Source organism: Zootoca vivipara, chromosome 2 (genome assembly GCF_965207765.1).
Source record: "Zootoca vivipara chromosome 2, rZooViv2.hap1.1, whole genome shotgun sequence".
In the NCBI taxonomy this organism is placed as follows: Eukaryota; Metazoa; Chordata; class Lepidosauria; order Squamata; family Lacertidae; genus Zootoca; species Zootoca vivipara.
Genome location: NC_142584.1, coordinates 108,481,957 through 108,505,697, shown reverse-complemented (window position 1 = coordinate 108,505,697; position 23,741 = coordinate 108,481,957). Strand labels below are relative to the sequence as shown.

General features: G+C 49.2%; 1 protein-coding gene across 4 annotated transcripts in view; it reads right to left on the bottom strand.

Annotated features, from left to right (window-relative positions):
• Nucleotides 1-306: 306 nt before the first annotated feature.
• VARS1 (valyl-tRNA synthetase 1) overlaps nucleotides 307-23,741 on the bottom strand; it is a 36,195-nt gene continuing 12,760 nt past the window's right edge. For all 4 annotated transcript variants that reach the window (XM_060271163.2, XM_088662722.1, XM_060271164.2 and 1 more), the window contains exons 12-31: nucleotides 23,267-23,375; nucleotides 22,941-23,029; nucleotides 21,946-22,036; nucleotides 20,085-20,209; nucleotides 18,306-18,409; nucleotides 17,125-17,283; nucleotides 16,779-16,869; nucleotides 15,793-15,898; nucleotides 14,664-14,734; nucleotides 12,693-12,818; nucleotides 11,222-11,326; nucleotides 10,189-10,257; nucleotides 8,218-8,296; nucleotides 6,990-7,117; nucleotides 6,388-6,543; nucleotides 4,891-5,097; nucleotides 3,789-3,900; nucleotides 3,133-3,308; nucleotides 2,198-2,347; nucleotides 307-520 (exon numbers count right to left, since the gene is read on the bottom strand). In XM_060271163.2, coding sequence (XP_060127146.2) covers nucleotides 452-520; nucleotides 2,198-2,347; nucleotides 3,133-3,308; nucleotides 3,789-3,900; nucleotides 4,891-5,097; nucleotides 6,388-6,543; nucleotides 6,990-7,117; nucleotides 8,218-8,296; nucleotides 10,189-10,257; nucleotides 11,222-11,326; nucleotides 12,693-12,818; nucleotides 14,664-14,734; nucleotides 15,793-15,898; nucleotides 16,779-16,869; nucleotides 17,125-17,283; nucleotides 18,306-18,409; nucleotides 20,085-20,209; nucleotides 21,946-22,036; nucleotides 22,941-23,029; nucleotides 23,267-23,375 — 2,322 coding nt within the window. In that variant the 3' untranslated portion in view covers nucleotides 307-451. The remainder of the gene's footprint in view (nucleotides 521-2,197; nucleotides 2,348-3,132; nucleotides 3,309-3,788; nucleotides 3,901-4,890; nucleotides 5,098-6,387; nucleotides 6,544-6,989; nucleotides 7,118-8,217; nucleotides 8,297-10,188; nucleotides 10,258-11,221; nucleotides 11,327-12,692; nucleotides 12,819-14,663; nucleotides 14,735-15,792; nucleotides 15,899-16,778; nucleotides 16,870-17,124; nucleotides 17,284-18,305; nucleotides 18,410-20,084; nucleotides 20,210-21,945; nucleotides 22,037-22,940; nucleotides 23,030-23,266; nucleotides 23,376-23,741) is intronic.

Below are 23,741 nucleotides of genomic sequence, written 5' to 3'. Positions count from 1 at the left end.
GTCCATTAGCTTCAATGGGTTTACTCTGAGTCGGACGAGCCCTGGCTACAGCCTTGTCTGCCTTTAATTGAGCTCTCCTCATTTTATTACTCTTTGATTGCAGGTGGATGCAGGAACCAACTCCATTAAACCTTTGCGTTTGAGTGCTCTGAGACATCGATGGCCCATTCGCACATACGGAGTCATCATTTGATGGCTGCAGCAAACAACTGACCAGTGCCAATATGTGAACCTGTCTGCAGACCCAAAGGGCTAGGCCATGCCTTGCATTCCCTTGCTTCTTTACACACCAATGACACAGCAACCTTCTAACTCAGCAAAATATTTTAATGTCTCTGCAGAAAATAGAATAAACCAAGGAGAGCCGAACCGAAGAAGAGTCTTCTTTTCTCAAGGTAAAGGGGCTTAACGTTCTCCTCTCCCTCCCACTCACTCCTTAGGATAAACGTATTCAGAGCATCTTCTTGAAGTTCTCAATGGCTTCTTCTGATTTCCGCAATTCAGTCTCGCTTTGTTTCAGCTGGGGAAAGGGGGGGAAAAAATAAAACAATTTTTCCCCTATCATTCCTCCCCATTCCTAGAATGGGCTAAACAAGCCACGTGGGGTCCCTGATGACACAGCGTCAACATGAGCAAAGGAGATGTGTGTGGGAAGCGTAAGCAACACACTTTTATTTAATTAAAACAGCTGAGACGAATGGCCTGGCAAGGCCATTGCCTGTTAGGTACCAGATCCTAAAACCCAAGAGAGAAATCCTAGGGGGTAGGAAGCCTGTTGAAAGCTAGTGTTCAGTGCAGGAAAGCTTGAGGAGCCATAGTAAACAGGTTTGCAATTTGGGAGTTCTCCTAGATCAGGCATCCCCAAACTGCGGCCCTCCAGATGTTTTGGCCTACAACTCCCATGATCCCTAGCTAACAGGACCAGTGGTCGGGGAGGATGGGTATTGTAGTCCAAAACATCTGGAGGGCCGAAGTTTGGAGATGCCTGTCCTAGATGCAGTATAGCATTGGGTTAGGGTGGCAGCAGTGGCTGGGGGGCATTTGCCCAGCTGAGACGGGTGAGCTGCCTGCACCTCTTTTTGAGGAAGTCAGATGCAGCTGCACACCTTCGTCCTAAGGTTGGAAACCTCAGGTCTGCTAGTCAAATGCAGCCCCTGACCCCAGCCCTTGGGATTCTCCCTAGGCCCCACCCCTAGCCGACTCTGCTCTGTGCCCTCATAGATTCATAGAACAAGGGTTGTCCGGTCCAAAGCCCTTTATTGCACAGAGCCTAGGGCTTGCCGATCAGAAGGTCGGCAGTTTGAATCCCCATGACGGGGAGAGCTCCCGTTGCTCGGTCCCTGCTCCTGCCAACCTAGCAGTACATAAATAGGAACCGCTACAGCAGGAAGGTAAACGGTGTTTCCGTGTGCTGCTCTGGTTCGCCAGAATCGGCTTTGTCATGCTGGCCACATGACCCGGAAGTTGTATGCCAGCTCCCTCGGCCAATAACGCGAGATGAGTGCTGCAACCCCAGAGTCGGTCATGACTGGACCCAATGGTCAGGGGTCCCTTTACCTTTACCTGCCCGATGTGGGGCTCGAACCCACAACCCTGAGATTGCAAGTCTCATGCTCTACCAACAGAGCTATCCCAAATGCTTTGGGCTCGGCTGGGATGTGCTGTTGAACTGGTGCAATCCCCAGATGAAAAAGTGTGCAAGGGGGCATTCGGGCCCCACAAGACTGACCACAGGGGAACGTGGCTCTCAGGCTGATTCCCCATCTCTCTCTCTACCTTACTTACATCCAGGTTGGATTGCTGCAATGCATTCTACAAGGGGATCCCCTCTGGAGGGCCTGGTAAGCTTCACTTGGTGCAGAACATGCATGGGGAACCTTTGGCTGCCCGGGTGCCACTGAATCACAACTCCCATCGGCCCTAGCGAGCATGGCCAGGCACCCTGGACAATGGAAGGCCAAAGGTTGCTGGTCCAGAATGAAGAGGCAAGGATGTTCATGGGCCTAACCTGCAACGCCTGCACTGGCAGCCAACTTTCTTGAGGTCACAATTCAAGGCCTTTAAAAAGCCCTCAATGGCTTTGGCTCAGGCGACGGCAGCAGGAATGTTGCTCGTCACTAGAGCCCCGGAGGCGTTGCGTATGCAACTTGCAGAGTTTTCGGGACAGGACCCCAAGTGTGTGTGTGTGTTTCCTTACCTTGGCTGCATCCGCCTCCTGGACCTTGGCAGGCACTTTGGCAGCGTAGTCCGGGCTGTCCATGCGCTCCCGCAGCCGGAGAATTTGCTTCTGCAGCTCTGCTTTTTTGCTCGCCAGTTTGGAAATCTCCTTCTCAGCATCAATCAAGCCCTGGCACAGGAGGGTGGAAAAGTACAGGGGAGGGGGGGGGGGAAACCCGCAGAGTGCATCTTAATTAATGGGCAGCAAGGAGAGTCTCTCTCTCTCTCTCTCTCTCTCTCTCTCTTCCTCCAGCGACCGGCATGGCACAAATGCCCCTGCCTCCAAAAATAAGATACAGGTCCCCACTAGTGGATACTGTACTGAAGAGTGTCCATGCACAGGTTAATCAATAGAGCATGCACTGAAATCTATTGGTTTCCAGAAAAGAGTCCTAGTCTTCATGATTATTTTTTAAGAAAAGCTCAGAAAGCACGGCTGCCATCTGTTTCAGAAATGTATTATTTGTAATTAACAGCCATCAAAACAGTGCTGAACAGCTTATTTTCCCTAACATCTATGGCTAGAGCAGTGTTTTCCAAACTTGGGTCTCCAGCTGTTTTTGGACTACAACTCCCATCGTCCCTAGCTAGCAGGACCAGTGGCCTGGGACGATGGGAACTGTAGTCCAAAAACAGCTGTTTGGGAAACATTGGGCTACCAGGCATGGCCAAACTTGGCCCTCCAGCTGTTTTGGGAATACAACTCCCATCACCCCTAGCTAACAGGACCAGTGGTCAGGGATGATGGGAACTGTAGTCCCCAGACAGCTGGAGGGCCAAGTAGACAGAGCCAGGCAACAGAGTGAGGTGACAGGGAATAGTGGTGGTTGCTGGTGGGAGAGACCGGAGAGCTGGGCTGTAGCTGACGCCAGAGCCCCAAACTCGCTGACCGGTCGTGCAGGTGACATTGCGTACCTTGAGCAGAAGATGGACGGTGCATTTGTCGGAAGCGATGGCCACGGCACAACCAGGAGGGGGCGCTTGCCCAGGCTCCAGAACCACCACTTGGTTGGAGGAGCTGAGAGTCCGGATGTAGCTGGAGCAGCAAGATACGGATCGTGCTGTTCCGGGATCCAGGCACTGCAGGTAACCTGGAAGCGGAGGGAGAGGAGGTCAGAGCGGAGGAAAGGAGATGCTGGCCTGTCTGGACCTCCCTTCACTTTTGCGGCTGACGTTCCTTGCAGGGCTGGCTCTACCCTTCGATTCCTCCTCCCTCAGGACCTCTTAAATCCCCTTTTCCATCCCTGTCAAATAAGGAAGCCCGTCCTACCTGGAGACGCCGGGGATTGAACCTGGGACCTTCTGCATGCAAAGCCACTGCTCTGCCACTGAGCCACAGGTAGTCTTTGAGTTCAAATCCCTGCTCAGCTATGAGTTAGCTCATTAGCAGTTGCTTTACTTCATAGCCTTGCTCTCTTTCTGCTCTAGCTCATTGGCAGAGCATCTGCTTTGCAGGAAGAAGGAGCCAGGTTTAATCCCCGGCACCTCCAGGTAGAGCTAGAGGCAGCTAGGTGGACCAATGGCAGCTTCCTTTGTTCCAAATGAAGACCCTTTCCATCCTCTCCACTCACAGTCAGCTTTGGTCTTGGTGAGGTTGTAGTCCGCCCGGAGCGATCGAACAGCCCTAATGATGCTCAGTGCGAAGTCCACAGTGTGGTCCAAGCCCTCGTCCCTCCAACGGTACTGGGGTAAGGCAGGAAAAGGGTTAACAATGCCTCGGTTTAGAGAGATGTTTTGGGTCTCGCAAGTCAACAAATCAGAAGGGGATAAAGCAATGAACTTGATAAAAAAAAAGACACTTCCTTTCCTGGTTTTGCAGGGAGAGGGACAGAAAGTTGAGCTTTCGTATATTATTATTCAGCCTTCGCCAATCTGGGGCTCTGGGCTACTTCTCCCATCAGCCCCCTGTGCTAGCTGTGACTTATGGGAACTGTAGTCCAGAACACCAGGGCTACTGAAGCTTTAGGAAGGCTTTCCCCTGTCATCTACAGAAGATTGGCTTATATCTGATGAGACGGTTTTATTGTTTCAGAGTTTGCCGAGTTGGTTTTACAGGCGTACCTCGGAAGTCGAACGGAATCCATTCTGGAAGTCTGTTCGACTTCCAAAACCAAGGCACAGCTTCCGATTGGCTGTAGGAAGCTCCTGCGGCCAATCAGAAGCCATGGAAGCCACACCGGACGTTCGGGTTCCAAAGAACATTAGGAAACCAGAACACTCACTTTGGGGTTTGCGGCGTTTGGGAGCCAAAACATATATGAGTGCCAAGGCGTTCGGTTTCCGAGGTATGACTGTACTGTTAGTTGCACTTCTGTATTTTATTCTGTATTTTACACCGCTCTTACGGACTTATGCTGTGAAGCAGGCCTATAAATTCATTCAATGACAGGATAGAAATTAAAAGAAGTGTCATCTTGGCGAAGTGGTGTTATATATGATTGAAGAACTTTAATAAAAACAAAACTCGTAAATAACAACCATTTGTACGTTTTCTCTCCTTCTGTCATTATTTTCTAGTAATTCATGCGCTTCTAAACTTTCATTTCAAAATAAAGCTACACGATAAAAGACGAGCACATTGTTTGTAGGTTCAAGGTTCCGTTTCACGTTCCATTATGAACGGAAAGGTCCCTGGGCCGCTACGTCCCTGACTCTGTGAGGTTGAAGATTTACCTGCTCTGTGCAGGGGTAAGGAGTGACGCAGATGCTGGGGGGGTCAGAGGGGGACCGCCGGGGCAGCCGCTGGAACAGCTCCTCGGTGACGAAGGGCATGAAAGGGCTGAGAAGACGGAGTCCGGCATCCAAGCAGGTGTAGAGGACGTTCCGGGCCGTTTGGATCGCGGCCTCATCTGGGCTGGCAAACACCGGCTTCAGGCACTCCTGGGGGGTTGGAATTCAAAAGGGCAGAAGTCAGGAACACCTCAAGGGCCACGTTCCCTCGCAGGCCAGCTTCCGAGGGCCACATGCCGGTGGTGGGCGGGGCTAGAGGCCAAAGTGGGCGGGCCAATGGGCGAGAAGAGAACCTGCCTTGCCATGGGCAGTTAAAAAATAATGTTGGGCTTCTACCACAAGAGGGCTAGCAGACAAAGGGCAAATGAGCCGCCCCTCCTCTGCCAGCCGGCCCGCTAGCCTGCACAGAACTCCATGTATTCACCTACATGCAATTCCTTGTAGCCTGTGGAAACCATGAAACTTCTGAAATACAAGAACAGTCTTCACAGTATACCTGGGACCGTTAAAAATGTGCATTATGCGTCGGTATTACATCTGCACCTGTCTCTTCCTCCGAGGAGCTCAGGTCCTCAAAACAGCTCTGACAAGTAGATCAAGGTACTACGGTATTATGGATGGGGTTGTGGTCTATTCAGACTATTTTAAGTCTGCATGGTGAGCTTTGTGGCTGAGCGCTGCTTTCCTGAACTGAGATTGCCACATCCAAAAGTTAGACTCCAGGCAATGAATGGGGAAGCTTTGGCCATTCAGATGTTGCTGGACCATACCTGCCAAGTCTCCCGCTGAAAAATGTGGGATCAGCGGCGGCGCGGCCCCGGAAGTTGCGTGGAAGCAACTTCCGGGGCCGCTCTATGTGTGGGCACCAGAAATTGGGCAGAGCGGCGCCGAAAGTCGCTTCTACGCATGCCCGGCGGCCATCTTGGTGGTGGCTGCATGGCAGCAGCCATCTTGGTGATGGCCGTCGCCATGCGGCTACCACCAAGATGGCCGCCGGGCATGCGTAGAAGCGACTTCCAGTGCCGCTCTGCTCTATTTCCGACGCCCACACATGGGCAAAGCAGCACCCAAAATGGAGGCTCCCTGGCAGGTGGGGGATTTCCAGGATTTTTCTCCATTCGGGAGAACAGCGGGAAACGGATTAAAATCTGGGGGTTTCCCACGAAAAACGGGGTACTTGGCAGCTAAGTGCTGGACTCTGACTCCCATCAGCCCCGGCGGCAGGGCATGATGGGAGTTGTAGTCCCAACATTTCATCTTGGAGTGCCACAGGCCTAATCTAGGCCCGCACACATCCCTGACTTACATTTTAGCTTATTCTTGGTAGCAAAATGATGAAACAAAAATGAGCTATCCACCAGCAGCGGGTGTCACACCTCCCCAGAAGGGAAAAGGGGCAAAAAACAAACAAAACCAAAACCCTTCAGAAACCCCACTCACCAGGTAGACATCGCAGAGCTCATAGAGCCAGAAGTTGTAGACTGCTGTGGTGATGCCAGGGAAGTCGTAGGCCTGGAATCCTGCACTGCACAGCTCCACAGCGTGGCTCAAGCGACTCAGGATCCAGCGGTCGATGAGGCTCTCTGATCCGCTGGGCTGAAACAGGCATTTCCTGTTAATAAAGAATCCACTTTCCTCCTCTAGGCAGGGCGGGGAGAAGCCAGGAGGAGGGAGGGAGGAGGTGCCACCGCGGTGTGTGTGGGGAATGGCACAGCCGGAACGATCAGAATCCCCACACCGATCCATGCGGCGATTCCCACTATCCGTGGGCGGATTCAGAAGGCAATTGGGCCGCATCCAGCCCCCGGACCTTAGTTTGCCGACCCTTGCCCTACGAGCTTCACAGCTGAGAGGGGATTTGAAGCTGAGTCTTCCCTGACAGCGCTCTCACCCCCTGTGCCATGCTGGATCTCCAAACCCCGCAGCCTGTGCTGAGCTCACGGAGACACTAACCACCACCACCCCACTGCAGTGCAAAAAAAGCTGGGGGCAGGGGTGGGGTGGAGAGAATGGAGTAGGGAATCATTCGAAAAGAGGCTCACCTCTGGGCTGGGCTGCGGCTTGAACCCGTCCCCGAGACCGCGGATGGCGAACTTGGTCGCGTTCCACAGCTTGTTGCAGAAATGCCGGTAGCCTAGGATGCGGTTCACGTCCAAGTTTATATCCCGGCCTGGAGGGAGCAGGGGAGGAAGAGAGCATTACGAAACACATGCAGGAGAGGCACAAGAGGCACAGCTTAGGGAGCTGGGCATGTTTAGCCTGGAGAAGAGAAGGTTAAGGGGTGATATGATAGCCATGTTCAAATATATAAAGGGATGTCATATAGAGAAGGGAGAAATGTTGTTTTCTGCTGCTCCAGAGAAGCGGACACAGAGCAATGGACTCAAACTACAAGAAAGAAGATTCCACCTAAACATTAGGAAGAACTTCCTGACAGTAAGAGCTGTTCGACAGTGGAATTTGCTGCCAAAAAGTGTGGTGGAGTCTCCTTCTTTGGAGGTCTTTAAGCAGAGGCTTGAGAGGCATATGTCAAGAATGCTTTGATGGTGTTCCCTGCTCGGCATGGGGTTGGACTGGATAGCCCTTGTGGTCTCTTCCAACTCTATGATTCTATGATTCTAAGAGCCTTTCTGCATCAAGCCAAAGGTCCATCATGGCCCAGTTCTCCTTTTGCACAGATGCCTGTGGGAAGCCTGAAAACAGGACCCGAACACAAGACCTCTCCTGTGGTTTCCAGCAACTGGTATTCAGAAGCACCATAGATGAAGGCAGAGCATAGCTATCACAGCTCCATAGACACCGATAGGCTTGCTTTCCCTGTGAATTGGTCCAGTCCTCTTTCAAAGCCAGCACTACTTCCTGTTGTACCACAACAACAAGGCCTAGAGGTGGGGGTCTTGCCATCTGGGCGGCCCAGGACCTCCATGCACACTGCCCAGGCTTGCACCCCAGGGAGGTCACTCCAGTGCTGCTAACGCAGTTGTTTGACTTCACACACACACACCCCCGGAGGCGCACTCCATTGCCTCTCGAGACAGACAGATTTGTGTCTCCTCTTGCCTCCTTTTAAAAAACTAAAAAGTCTCAAACGTTGCAACTTTTCCACATGGGGAGTGGCTCCAGCTCCTTGGATCTTGCCGGTTACCCTTTTGTGAACTTCTTCCTGCTCGGCATTAACCCTTTTTTTGGAGCAGGGATAGGACAACAACAGTAGGGCCTCTTTCACTCATAGAGAGCGAAAGAATGAAGTCAGGCAGAGGGATAAATTACCTTGGGATGTGTAGGCGCAGAGAGCAAAACGGAGAGCATCGGTCCCACACTCTGGGATCCCGTTGGGATAATCCGACTTCTGTGAAGGAATCACAAGTGAAGCATTTAATCCTCGCCATTAAGTTTTCAGAACTGAAAGTGCTTATTTAGACCAGCTTCCGGTTGAGAATGTGTGTATAATATGTAGACTTAAGCCAGGCTTCCTCAAACTCGGCGCTCCAGATGTTTTTGGCCTACAACTCCCATGATCCCTAGCTATCAGGACCAGTGGTCAGGGATGATGGGAATTGTAGTCTCAAAACGTCTGGAGGGCCGAGTTTGAGGAAGCCTGACTTAAAGCTATCATATAATTCTGGGAGGGAGAGAGACTGCGTATGTGGGTACAGTCGTACCTCGGAAGCCGAACGGAATCTGTTCCAGAAGCCTATTTGACTTCCAAAACGTTCGGAAACCAAGGTGCGGCTTCCGATTGGCTGCAGGATTTGGGTTCCAAAGAACATTCGCAAACCGGAACACGCACTTCCGCGTTTGGGGCATTCAGGAGCCAAAACGTCCGAGTGCCGAGGTGTTTGGCTTCCAAGGTACAACTGTATTTCGTTTATGAATCACTTCCCACAAAGCCTCTGGAAGTACAGTCATACCTCGGTTTAAGTACACTTTGGTTTAAGTACTTTCAGTTTAAGTACTCCGCGGACCCATCTGGAACGGATTAATCCACTTTCCATTACTTTCAATGGGAAACAAAATAAAAAAAATTCCTTCAGTAGCACCTTAAAGACTAACTAAGTTTTTATTTTGGTATGAGCTTTCGTGTGCATGCGCACTTCATCAGATACACTGAAACAGAAGTCACCAGACCCTTATGTATATTCAGAGGGTGGGGGGTGGGGGTGATGGGAATGGGTGATGGGCTGATAGGAGTGGTAAACCTGTTGATGACTGTTAACGACTGTTAATGACTGCAATTGGTCTTGCAGGGGGAAAGCAAGGGCTGAGGTGCTAAGGAAAGCTTGATCATGTATAATGAGATAAGAATCCTATGTCTCTGTTCATTCCACGTGGCTCCATGGTTTTAAGCTTGCTAATGGGAAAGTTCGCTTTAGGTTAAGTACGCTTCAAGTTAAGTAGGGACTTCCGGAACCTATACAGTCATACCTCGGGTTAAGTACGCTTCAGGTTGAGTACTCTGCGGACCTGTCTGGAACCACTTTCCATTACTTTCAATGGGAAAGTTCGCTTCAGGTTAAGTACGCTTCAAGTTAAGTACTCCGCGGACCCGTCTGGAACGGATTAATCCAACTTCCATTACTTTCAATGGGAAAGTTCGCTTCAGTCTAAGTATGGACTTCCGGAACCAATTTAGTACTTAACCCCGGGTGGGTACCACTGTAATTTTACGATTTAATAACCTATACAAAAGCAGCTACAAACAACTTTAAATGACAATAAATATAAGAACAGTTTAAAGCACGTACATATTGCCAGTTCAGATCCAGGACAGACCAACTGGGATGAAGATGTTAGAAGCCTTGTTGAAAGATAAAATGCCTTCAGCAGGGGGCCAAAAAGGCAACAGAGAAGGTGCCTGTCTAGCGTGCAGTGACAGGGAGTTCCACAGGACAGGAACTGCCACCGCAGTAAAGCCCTAATTCTGACCTTGTGTGGAAGGGACCTGGGCAGGATGGCACTCCCAGGATGCCCTCTCCTGCATAACGCAGTGCTTGGTTGGGGAGGTAGGGGATGCTGTGATTTTTTTATGTGTTCTCGTCTCAAGCTGTGTAGGGTTTTGTATACCAATACCACCAGGACCTAGGACCTAGCATCCTAACTAATTGACATACACACACACACACACACACACACACACAGAGACACACGGCCATGTCATGTTGGTGTTCTTTGCAGCATCCATTACAACATCAGCATTAGGGGGGGGCGACTGGCAGCAACAGGGGGGGGGGAACACATTACCTGTCCTTGTTTTGCTCGCTCTGTCTCTGATGGGTCCAAATTGCTCTCTAGCAGCTGTGCATGGAGGCCCTGCAGAGGCAGAAAAGAGAAAAAAGGGTTGCATTTGGAGATGCAAAGAGGTTGAGGGGATGTTCTTTCACATGTGGTGGACTTGCAAAAGGGTAAAAGAGTTTGGGAAATGAATGAAATGGGGGGAATGTTTTCCAAACAAAAATAAGAGTCCTTTTTGCCGGGGATAATTCAGACCGAAATTCCCAGGTGTTATATGTATGCTACCACTGCGGCTCGTGTTTTATTAGCCCCCAAATGGAAAACAAGCGAGGTCCCAACTAAAGAAGAATGGCAACTTGAGCTGACGGAATATGCGCAGCTTGCAGGCTTAACATAGAGAATAAGAGAACAAGAAGAACATTCGTTTAGAGAAGACTGGAAAACGTTTATTGAATGTATGGTAAGAAAAATGTGTACACCTGAAAACGTTGGCAGCATTAAGATAAATTCAACAGTGTAAATAAGTTTTGATGGACGCAAAAATGGAATACTGAATGGTTTAGTTTTTGTAAAATATGCAGGGATTTATAATATGCAAAATGAACCATGGAAAGAGAAGAAGGGATGTCACTGATATTTAAGAATCATAGAATTGGAAGAGACCACAAGGGCCATCCAGTCCAACCCCCTGCCAAGCAGGAAACACCATCAAAGCATTCCTGACAGGTGGCTGTCAAGCCTCCGCTTAAAGACCTCCAAAGGAGACTCCACCACACTCCTTGGCAGCAAATTCCACTGCCGAACAGCTCTTACTGTCATTTTAAGGATGTTTAAATGAGCATTTCAAATTGTAAAACAGAAAATTTAATAAAAAATTATATAAAGTGGGGGGAAAGAAAAAGGGGTTTTCTTTTCATTGGATGAAAAAGCAATAGGGAGACTCTTTGTGGAGGGGGAAAATCCCTGATAAGAGCCCTCTTTTTCCCAGACCCACATTTGGTGTGTGTGGCCTCCCCCTCCCTGGCCTAAAACCACAGCTTACCTCCAGTGTAATGCCGGTAATAACATCCAGCGGATCGATTACGTTCCCCAGCGATTTGCTCATCTTCCTGCCGTGAGCATCCCGAACGACGGCATGGAGGTAAACCTGGCAGGAGTCGCAGAAAGAGGGTTAGTTGGAGGAACAGGGGTAAAATATACGCTTGGGTGGCAAGAGGGGAGAGGCTTGCAATTGTGAACTTGGCCCAACCTCTCTCGTCCTCAGGGAATGTTTTGAAACACTATGCATTAGCTGACCTGCAGGGCAAAGCATGAAAACGTTTATGAGGAGCCGACTGCACACATCTCTTAAGACATCTAACACTGCAGGAATACCTCACTTCTCCATGTGGGTACATCAAGTAAAATGGCTACGTGTGATTATTTGCACGCCATTTTCTAACGTTTTGCTCTGCAGGCGAGTGTTTTGCTCATGGGAAAGGGATTAACGTTTCAAGTGGCACTCAGTTCCCCAGGACTCAGCAGGTGCTGGTCCTCAAGGGCTTCCATTGGAGGAAAAACTAATCATGCTACATGCAAGAGTTATGGCCTCTAAAACAGAAAAATGAAACAACAGAAGAACTGCAATTTAAGGATCAAGTGGCTAGGCCTCAGTAAAAGTTCTGTGGTGGTTTCAAGCAAATCTGTGGTTGGGGAACGATATTTGGGTTTCCCAGCACTCCAAGTCTGACCCCAAGAACAAAGGACTGGGTTCGAATCAAGTGTGTTTGGGGGCAAAGATCGTTAACACTGAAGTGATTGATAAGCAGCTGCATGGATAAGCATACCTGAAATAATAATAATTAATAATAATTTATTATACCCTGCCCACCTGGCTGAGTTTCCCCAGCCACTTTGGGCAGCTCCCAACAGAATATTAAAAGCACAATAAAACATCAAACATTAAAAACTTCCTTAATAGGGCTGGCTTCAGATGTCTTCTAAAAGTCAGATAGTTGTTTATCTCCTTGACATCTGATGGGAGGGCGTTCCACAAGGCAGGCGCCACTACCGAGAAGGCCCTGTGCCTGGTTCCCTGTAACTTCACTTCTTTCAGTGAGGGAACCGCCAGAAGGCCCTCAGAGCTGGACCTCAGTGTCCGGGCTGGACGATGGGGGTGGAGACAGTCCTTCAGGTATACTGGGCCAAGGCTGTTTAAGGCGTTAAAGATCAGCACCAACACTTTGAATGGTGCTCGTAAATGTAGTGGGAGCCAGTGTACTGGGAACCTCAGGGCTGAACAATGGGGGGTGGAGCGTCAGTGTTATCAGGTTTTTGTGTTGCCTCCATGAGGACTAGTAACTTGGCTACTCATTCTTTTTTTAAAAAGTAAGCTCTTCAAAAACCCTGGCTAGCAAATGGCAGATTGCATGCTTGTGCAGGGAACCTACGGATACATGCATGAAACATAAGCCACTCTGAACATGCACAGTCATGAAGAATGGGGTTGAAGGAGGGACAGCCAAAAACCGCACCTCTCTGAACGGCAACTTCCCTGTAAGCTTCAGGCCCAGCATGACCATGCGGGCTACCCAGAAGAACAGAATATCGTGCCCGGTCTCCAGAAGGGTCCCCGGGTAAAAAATTTGGAGATCTTCGCTCTAGAAGAGAAATAAAAAGGGAGAGGGTGAATGAATTAAGAACAGCCATTCTTCCAAGCAACTAGCATTCCTAAGCATACTGCCTCCGACAGGGGATGTACAACACAGCCATTATGGCTAGTAGCCACGGACAGGCTAGGACTCGAGGCTCATCATCAGGTTCAGAAAAGGAGAACCCGTGTGATCAAGGGGATGGAGAAACATTAAGAAAGGCTTCAGAATTTGGGACTTTTCAGAAAAAAGGCAGTTAAGAGGAGACATGACAGAGGTTTGCAACATTATGGATCGGGAAAGGCTTCTCTCCTTCTGTCGCAACACCGGAATTTATTACGAATTGTTGGAATGCCGTTATGAATGTTGGAAGATTCGGGGGCAGAAAAAAGAAAGTACTTCTTTGCACAGCGCGCACAGTTAAACTGCGGAACTCACTCCCGCAGGTCCAGCAACTAGGACAAGCTTTAAAAAGAAGGTTAGAAAAATTAACAGAGGGTGAAGTTATCAATGGCTACTAGCTATGATGGCTCTGCTTAGTCAGGGCAGCTTCCTTCTATTTCCCCCCCCCAAAATAATAATAATAATAATAATATTTATTCGTTTTCCAATATTGCCAAAATACAAAAACAACATTATATGCTTCCTGTTTCCCCGCTAGAGTCATCTCCTTCCCCGCTCCCGCTGGTGCTCGGAGAGGAACTCGTTGTCACGATGGGAGGGGGCAGTCTATAGTTCCTGTCCCTCACATCTACATTTTACTTAACATTGTTGACTTCCTCGATTCCCCTCTCACTGGGTCCATTTTAGAGTTCCATTCAAGCAATTTCCATCTTATATCTTAATTCAATCTGATACCTTTTATCATTATCTTTCAATTATTCTATTCTAAAAACATCAACTATATTCCACCAATAAATTAATCAATTAATCCCAATCAAAAATTTATTTCCCATCCTTCAATCTTCTATTTCTCCCTTTAGCCTAAATTTTATTACCAAAGATTTTCCCATAAATTCCAATGATGATTCTTATCTCATAATAGCATTTAACACTTAAGATTAATACGACACCCCCCCCCTTCCCCTGGGCTCAGGGTCTCCCAGATGTTTCAGCGAGTTCCATAAATCGTTCCAGTTTCGGACCATTCAAATCCATCAATAAAATTTGCATCCATTAATAGCCCTCTCATCCCACTCCCACTCTATCCCATCCTAACCACCCATTCTTCCTTAATACTCCCCTGCTGCCTCCCCAATTCTTTAAAAATTGTAGCACAAAACCATCCAGTTATATTTCCACTTTCCAGCCCTGTCTCAATCCCCCCCCCTCTAAATTCTGGCCCCAGTGTGGATCCTGCTCTCCCTCTTTCACTGGGAGGACATTATTCCATACTGGTTCTTCAGCAATAGAATAAAATACAAGCAATTACTAAATATAACAATCCGATTTTTTTTAATACAAAAAAACCATTTCCTTATACTCGATGAATTTTATGTGCTTAATTGCACTGTGGACTAGCATTTGTTCGTAGCATTTATGCACTATTGAGCATATATGTCAGGCCATTGCATTTACATTTTGTATTTTGTAGTATTATATTTCCATTGTTTAATGTCATGGTTTTTTTGTTTTTGTTTTGTCTTTGCTTATGTTCCCGTGATTGTCTGTTTGTTATTTATCCTTCTAAATACCAGCAGCTGGAAACTGCAGGAGGGGAGAGTTGGCTCTCGCATTCAAATCCTGCTTTGCTGATTTCCTACAGGCATCTTGCGGAGCATTCCATATCTGAACTGTGCAAAGTATTCCCCTGAATCTCCTAACAGAGATTCTGGAGTCATACAAAAGACTTACGGGGTTTGGCCAGCCGAAGATGGAGAATGGAAACAGACCGGACGAGAACCAGGTGTCCAGGACATCCTCATCTGCAAATGAGACAAGAGAAATATATAGCATCATCTATTAAGAGACAGAGAGAGAGATCAAGATAAGGACCTTTGTTCTTTATATTCAAGCAGGTTTAGCTTTCATTCAATCCAAGAATAAGTAACTTTTTTACCCTGTTCAAATAAACATCAAAAATTGTGCTTTGAGTATGGCACCCACACACTATACATTTAAAGCACACTGTTAACGCTTTAACAGCCGTCGCTCACCCCAAAGAATCCTCTCTGGTCCTGGCTGGCCCTTTCCTAGTGGCGGCGGAGACAGCCCCCAACGGCTGCTCAAGCTGAGTCAGAGGGGACTCACGTTGCATAGTGCGGACAAGTCCCTTGAGGGAGTCCAGTCCCCCTGGCATCCGCAAGAGGACTTTCCTTTGGCGGCAACGATATTGAGGAGCGAGGTCGAGTTACGCTTCTCGCCTGGGGGCTGCCATTTCCTGCCTCAACTTCCGCCCTTCTGCCTCAGGCCTCCGCCTTGCCTGCTTCCCTGGGGGCCTCCTCTCTCCCTCCTCTGCAGCCAGGCCAGGGCTCGGAGACCACTGAGGGGAAGAGGAAGAGGAGGGAGGCCCGACGTAGCTTTTAACTCAGCGAGGGGGAGAATTGGAGCCCGCTCAGCCGGCCAAACGGCTCGCCTGCTCCCTCAGGGCGAGCAAAATGAAGAAGAAAAACCCAGACATGTTTTCAAAGTTTATAAAATCCGCCCAGGCGGTGATTTCACCCTTGAAATGCAGGGCATGTCCAGGAAAATTGGGACGTATGGCAACACTACCACCAATCAAGCAGAGGCTTGGCAGGCATATGTCAAGAATGCTTTGATGGTGTTTCCTGCTTGGCAGGGGGTTGGACTGGATGGCCCTTGTGGTCTCTTCCAACTCTATGATTCTATGATTCAATCTTTCATGGGGGGGGGTGTAATGTGCGAGGTGCAAGCCCCTCTTTGGGATGAAGATGGCAGCCAGGGTAAGATGACGGCTCCCACTGGTTCACAACCTCCTTGCAAATCTCCCACCCACCCACCTTATCCCTCCCCCCTGCTGTACCTTGCCGGAGGGAGATTTTCTCCGGAGGCACCTTGAAGACTTTGGCTGCTTTCTCTTTGACCTCCTGCTCGGTTCTGCCGCTTATCCAGTATCTACCATCTGTATCCTGGGCAGAAGATGACAAGTTTATTTAAAACACTACAGCTCCCCCAACCTGGTTAAAAACAAGGAACAATAAATCCAAGCTATAAAGCAGGGTTCCGGGGAGGGGGGAATCTTTCAGCTCAGGGGCCACTTTCCTTTCCCGGCAACCTTCCGAGGGCCACATATGCCCCTTGCACACTCCTCTCTTTCTTCCACCCATGCTCATTCCCAGAAGGGAGGGAGGGAGGGATCATGCCTGTACAGTCTCATTTTATTCCAGGGTGGTTGTTGTACGACTCTTCGTGACCCCTTGGACCAGAGGACACCAGGCACTCCTGTCTTCCACTGCCTCCTGCAGTTTGGTCAGACTCATTCCAGGGTAAGCTACCATATTAATTTTGCAAGATTTCCCCAGGCATTTCGGTGCATGCTTCCCGACTTGGCCCATAAGCTTATTCCTTGTTTTGAAGGAAACAAGGTTGTTATGTGCATTGTGTAACTAAGAACTAGCGCCCAATATTGCTCCTTTTCTTCCTCTCTCCCACTCCCTTTTGTGTTGTTTCTTTCGCACTATAAACCAGAAGGGCAAGGGCTCTGGTATTATTGATCTACTGCAAATCATTCTGGAAGCCTTTATTCGGCTAAAGAGTGTTTGCTTTTTTTTGGGGGGGGGTGCTTCAAAGAGTGTTACCCCCTTAGCTTTCAGCTTCTCTTTGGAAATCTGAATTTAATAACAGGGAAATAGCTCTTTTCCAGCCATTCTTCCAAGCCCTCTAATCCCACCCTGGGCTACCTGCTCAGAGAGGACCATGGAGATGGCCATTTATACATCCCAAACATTTTTCGTGTTTCGTTTCCTCGGCGGCCTGGCCCACCATCTGCTCTCAGTGTTCCAGCCTTACCTCTCCTGGTGGCACGGAGGGGTCATTGACGGTCACAAAATATGCCGGGATACGGTGGCCCCACCACAGCTGCCGAGAAATGCACCAGTCCCTAGAGGTGGAGAGAGAGGGAAGAGTCATAAAGGCCCCAGCACAGAACACTAAAACTTCTGGCGAATCTGGATGCATGCACACAGCACACAAAAACCAAAGGACCAGCACACACACAGAAATCTCGCCAGAACAAAAGGAAGTGGCTCTTTCTGTCCCCTTTGCCTGCCTTTTATGCCCACCCACCCACCCACTTCATTCGGCCCCCTCCCCCTGTAGCAGCAGAGGAACTGGCCAATCCCACAAGAACCCTCACCTGATATTGTCCATCCAGTTGAACCAGGTCTTGAGGTGGAAGTCCGGCACGATGCGCAGGTCGCCCCGGCGCACTGCCTCGGCCGCTCCACGGGCCATGGTGTCGCAGCGCACGTACCACTGGGGTTTCAGGAGTGGCTCCACCACGTCTTTGGATCGGCTGCAGGCGTCCGGGGTGGGGGGGTGGGGGGAGTGGGAAACAGGATTAGCTCCAGCACCAATGAATGGCAGAAGGATCCTCTCCCCACGATAATAAAGGCTCCTCCTAGAACTCTTCATTGCTCTTCCTACTTTGGGGATAGCTCCGTCGGTAAAGCACGAGACTTTTAATCTCAGGGCCGTGGGTTTGATCCCCACATCGGGCAAAAGATTCCTGCATTGCAGGGGTTTGGACGGGATGAAGCCTTGTGGTCCTTCCCAACTCTACGATTCGATGATTCCCCACCCCAGGCATTTCCCACCTCTTCTGCATACAGAATGCCCTTCCATCTACCCAGTTTCAACCCCCCCCCCCGCCCCTCAGAATCCTTTCCCTCCATGGTATCGCACCCTCTGAAGCTTCCCCCAACTAATTCTGAGCAGACATGGTTAGGATCTCACCGTAAACTTAGCCATGGGCCAGTAACCATCTCTCCCATTTCATACGTAACCATGGTTTGGCCACCAGGATCACTGCTTTGGGCCTGCACACTCCCCTGACCTCCTTGGGTCATGGGCCCATCGCCTCGCTCACAACCTGGTTCGAGCAAACCATAGTTTGCCGGAGCATCTGAAACCAGATAGACTATGGTTCAACTCTACATTTGTAGCAGCACTACACCTGGAACAAGTTGCCTCGGGAGGCGGTGGGCTCTCCTTTGCTGGGGGCAGTTCAGCAGAGGCTGAACATCCAGCCACCAGGGGTGTTACAGTCACATCCGGCACTATAGATCCCGCACTGAGCAAGGGGTCAGGGCCGGAGGTCTCCAAAGTCCCTTCCAACTCTCTTCTTTTGGAGTTTGTGCACCTCAGAACACACATCTCCCATAACATCAACACCCTGACAGACGGTACCCATTGTGTTAGGTGCAACCTAGGCATCCACGAAGAGCTCGCTTCAGAGAACAGGGCTGCCTGCCAAAAACCAGAAGGTCCCACCACCCAGATCAAAATCATTTCTCTCCCCCATCATCCTCTTCTCACCTGCAGATCGGCACCACCATGGGATTGTCCTTCACATCCCTCACGAGCCCTGCGTCCTTCAAAAGTTGGAACACGATACGGCGAGCATCAAACCGCTTCATACCCTGGAAACGGGTTAAGGAGAAGGTAATTGGGTGGCAGGATCTACAACAAAATGTTGCAGCGTGGAACACTGTTTCTCGGGAATTCCGGAAACCTGGCTCCTCTTTCCACACATGCCCCTCCAGTTTTCCTCCCTTTCCTCTCCTCACAACAGTCAGCCACCACACTAGAGCTACTGAGCAAGCTCAGTCCTCTCTTGGCTGTTGTTGGGTTTTGTGGGAGGCAGGGGGTCCCCTACCTTAGGGCTGCTGATGTTTTGCCTAAACATATTTTGGTACTTCTGAAAACTTTGAGGTTGCTCGAAGCATGCTGCTTACCTTTAGTTATAGTGTTGGGGGTTAAGCAACAAGCATTGAACATCACCATCATCATCATAATTATTATTTATTTATACCCCGCCCTCCCCAGCCAGGGCCAGGCTCAGGGCAGCTAACACCAAATATAAATTACAATAAAACGTAATAGAAAACAACAACAAACAACAAACAGTTACTGTAATTAAAATATGACTTAAAATACAGGTGAAACTCGGAAAATTAGAATATTGTTGAAAAGTGCATTTATTTCATTAATGCAACTTAAAAGGTGAAACCAATATATGAGATAGATGCATGACATGCAAAGCAAGATATGTCAAGCCTTTATTTGTTGTAATTGAAATTATTTGTCGTTAGGTAGGTCAATTATAAATGGAATGTAATTAATGAAATGTAATAGCGATGTTTATTTTTGTTTATTTTTGTATTTTTGTAACTATTTGTTATAAGGGACCCAGGTGGCGCTGTGGGTTAAACCACAGAGTCTAGGGCTTGCTGATCAGAAGGTTGGCGGTTCAAATCCCTGCAACGGGGTGAGCTCCCGTTGCTCGGTCCCAGCTCCTGCCCACCTAGCAGTTTGAAAGCACGTCAAAGTGCAAGTAGATAAATAGGTACCGCTCCGGCGGGAAGGTAAACGGCTTCCGTGTGCTGCTCTGGTTTGCCAGAAGCAGCTTTGTCATGCTGGCCACATGACCCGGAAGCTGTCTGCGGACAAACACCGGCTCCCTCGGCCTATAGAGCGAGATGAGCGCTGCAACCCCAGAGTCGGACACGACCGGACCTGATGGTCAGGGGCCCCTTTACCTTTACCCTTTAACTACACACACTACACTTGATCTTAACCAAAAATAACTATTTGTTATAATGCTGTGGAATTTCCAAAAGAAAGCATTTATAAAAATTAAAAGAAAACTAAAAAATAACGAGTTGCATTACTGAAATAAATGCACTTTTCGAGGATATTCTAATTTTCCGAGTTTCACCTGTACAGCTTGAAATGTAGCCTCATTTTAGTAAGGTAAAGGTAAAGGGACCCCTGACCATTAGGTCCAGTCGCGGACGACTCTGGGGTTGTGGGACTCATCTTGCTTTACTGGCCGAGGGAGCCGGCGTACAGCTTCCGCCCATGGCCTCAGCCGCCCTACAGCTGAGGATGAGGCTGCACCTGCAGAGAGGCTCCACGCAGTGCACCCTGCCTTGGCTCGCCCCGCCATGGGCAGCTTGCTCTGTCCCCGGCTGCAGGACACGCGTGCTGCACTGGTCACCCAAGCAGCTAAGCTACGCCGCTGCCCGGACCCACTCGTGGTTCCCAGAAACTGACACTCAAGAGGCCTCCAACAGAGGCTCCTCCCATCCATACCTTGAAGGTGGGGGGCACGTTGACCAGGCAGCCGGTGTCGTCCATGATGGTGATGAAGTCAAGCCCGTGGCGCAAGCCCACCTCGTAGTCATTCGGGTCGTGGGCCGGGGTGATTTTCACAGCACCTGAGAGACGCAGGAGGAGGAGGAGATATTAGAACAGGACAGCATCCCTCCTGCCTTTGGATCGGACTGATGGCTGTTCAGGTTGCTTCCCAACTGTCTCTTAAGCGCAGCTGATGGCATGCAGTCGGGCAGCTGCTTTTTCCCAGCCTCCAACCAGGAGGCTTTTCTAGTTACACCCAGCGGTGCAGCTGCAGACCCTGAGGTGCTGAAGTTCATCAGGAACAGCCCCACCCACCCCAATAGCTTTGAGGACTTTTTTAAAAAAAATTGATCAGGCAGTGTATAAATCCTATTAAATACAGAAACAGTATGCCCCTAAACTCTAAGTCACCACCTGCCAGAGGTTCTTGTGGCTACTCTTGAGTAGCAACGCTCCACACCTGCTTGTCTTCAAGGTGTTTTTTTATTGTGCATTCTATTTACAGTGCAAAGTGTCTGGAAAACATGTCTGCTTAGTCTGAGTCAGAACCTCGCAATGGCTTCTTTCTGTTTCGGGCCCAACATAAGAGCTTGGGTGTCCTACGGTTCAGTTCAGGCGTTGGGGGGGGGGAAGGGCCGTCCTTCTGACTGCTCTCCCGTCATTTCCTCCCCAGCTGCCTCCCTCTCTACTCGGTGTTGAGACTCTTTGACGCTGCTAGAGCCTTGTCCCTCCCTCTCTGCTTCCTGACTCCTGTAATCTGATCCGCTACTGGACTTACTGCTCTGAGAGGAACTCCACCTGATGAGGGGGGGGGGGCTATTCCCTATAAGCCCTCCCCCTTACACCACCCAAAGGAGGACAGTCTGGAAGTGCAGATAGCAAGTGTGTGTGTGTGCAAACTAATACACGACCAACAAGTCTTTCAAGAGGGAGTTCCACAGCAACACAAAGGTTATAAATGTCTGTGAACCAAGGCTCCTGTGCCTGGGAGTAAGGCTCACCGAGCTCAGGCACGCTTGCCTGAGCTTTCACAGAAGACCTTCACTCGTTTGAAAAACCACAACTAACTGGGGGGGGATTTAAATTTAAATTTACACTGGCTCCCAGTACATTTCCGAGCACAATTCAAAGTGTTGGTGCTGATCTTTAAAGCCTTAAATGGCCTCGGCCCAGTATACCTGAAGGAGCGTCTCCACTCCCATCATTCTGCCCGGACACTGAGGTCCAGCTCCAAGGACCTTCTGGCAGTTCCCTCACTGTGAGAAGCGAAGTTACAGGGAACCAGGCAGAGGGCCTTCTCAGTAGTGGCGCCCGCCCTGTGGAATGCCCTTCCATCAGAAGCCAAGGAAATAAACAACTGTCTGACTTATTTAGGGAAGCCTGTTTTGGGAAATTTTTAAATGTTTAATTCTATTTTTAATATTCTGTTGGGAGCCGCCCAGAGTGGCTGGGGAAACGCAGCCAGATGGACACACAGGGTTTGGGTTTTTTTACATGGTCCAGGTGTGCCATCCGTCTTAGCAAACTTGCCTATATCCTTCGGACATTCGCATATGAAGTTGTGTCAAAATTTCACCTCAATCGGTCAAGTGGTTTTGTTGAACATTGGAGGGAAAGGAACATACCCAGTTTACATTTATATATATATATAAGAATGCAGTGATTTAACTTTTGGAAAATGAACCATGGAAAGAGAAGAAGAGAAGAAGGGATGTCACTGATATTTTAAGGTTGTTTAAATGAATATATATATATATATATATATATATATATATATATATATAAAAATACACACACACACACACACAAGACATACCAGTTCCAAACTCCATGTCTACAAAGTCGTCGCAAACTATAGGCAAGCACTTAGCAGTGAAGGGATGGAGGACTCTCCGGCCGTGCAGGTGCTGGGAGACAATTGGAGAGAGAGGAGAGAAAAGTTTAGCTGAAGTATTCCCAGATCACCCAAATAAAAAGGTAATCTGAAGTAGAATCTACTGCCCGCATCCAGTCCTTCAGAGAAGATCCACTCCACGCATTTGCAGCCCAACCAACTCAGCTCTCCATTCCTGTAACACTCTTCCTATGGCAAAATATCCTATATTTTCAAGTGTGGGGGAGCCTGTGGCCCTCCAGATCTTCCTGAACTACAACTCCCATCATCCCTGGCCATTAGTGTCACGTTTGACAGGGCTGATGGGAGCTGGAATTCAGCAACACCTGGAGGGTCAAAGGTTGCCCACACCGGCTGTGTTCGAACTGCCCTCTCATCCTGTTACAACATTCGCCGCTAACCAAGGTGCCATATTCCATTGAGCGAAGCGGGATTACTTGCTCTTCATTTATTCCAAAAAGAAAAAGCGGAGGGAGCTTTTAAGCAGCTTGGGCAAATACAGAGAAGGCACCAGGCACAGTTGAGAAAAAGCACCTTAACTCTGGTACTAACCCTATGCTTCCAGTAACCCTTTCAAATAAATCTAACCTAGAACACTACAGGTGTTCATTTGTCCTTCACTAGGAACTGCCGCAGCAGGGATCATTCAGCCAGCAATCATCCATCCTATTATTGGGCTGGATGGCAGCAGGTGCCTAAGGAGTTAAATGACAGCAAGGAAAACTTATTGAGATTTGACAATGGGTGGAGTTGGGAGGGAAAAGTTGTCCTGATGGCGTTTCTTCCCCAACAAGAAAGATAAGCCTCCCTGTTTATTTCTCCTCGTCCCCTTTGTAAAGTCTTATTTGTTCCTTTTGCTCTCCAGACTCTGTTTTAATTTCAGTCGCTCTCTGCCAACGGCCCTCATGGTTACTTACTTTGTACCGGGGATCCTTGGGGTGGACAGCCACGGCTGTGTCCCCCAGCATGGTCTCAATACGGGTCGTGGCCACCACCACTTCTTCATCTAGGGAAGAGAGGAAGGAAGGAAGGAAGGAAGGAAGGAAGGAAGGAAGGAAGGAAGGAAGGAAGGAAGGAAGGAAGGAAGGAAGGAAGGAAGGAAGGAAGGAAGGAAAATGGCAGATCAGTGCTCCTCTCTGAGAAACGCTGGTCCCACAACAGAGCAACCAAGAGTCAGAGGAAAAAAAGAAAGGGCGTCAGGTCCTGAACCCAACCCAACTGCCCACCAGGTCTCCTGACTCACCGGAACCTTCGATCTTGTACGCAAAGAAGACCAGCACCCCGAACTCAACCTTGTTCTCGTAGCCGGGGACAGGTAAGAGCGTCCGGCCCGTAAGTTCCTTCTTGTCCACCTGGGAAGAGGAAGGTTCCCAAGGTGTGTCACCCTCTTCTCACTGGGCCTAGCACAGGGGCAATAGCTGGCCCTATCTCTCCCACCCAGAGGGGGCTGGTGCCCATTGGGGGTGGTACGGTAGAAAGGGGGCAAACAGTAGGTAGAGTCAGAGCCATCTTGTCTTCCTCTTCCCTCCCTGGTGAGCTCAACAAAGGCCGCATTCACACTGTACGTTCAAAGCGCTGTGATGCCGCTATAAACAGCCACGGCTTCCCCCAAAGAATTCTGGGAGCGGTTTCCCCTCACACAGCTGCAATTCTTCCCAGAATTCCCTGTGAGGAAGGATCGATTGTTAGGCCACTCTAGGAACTGAAGCCCTTGTGAG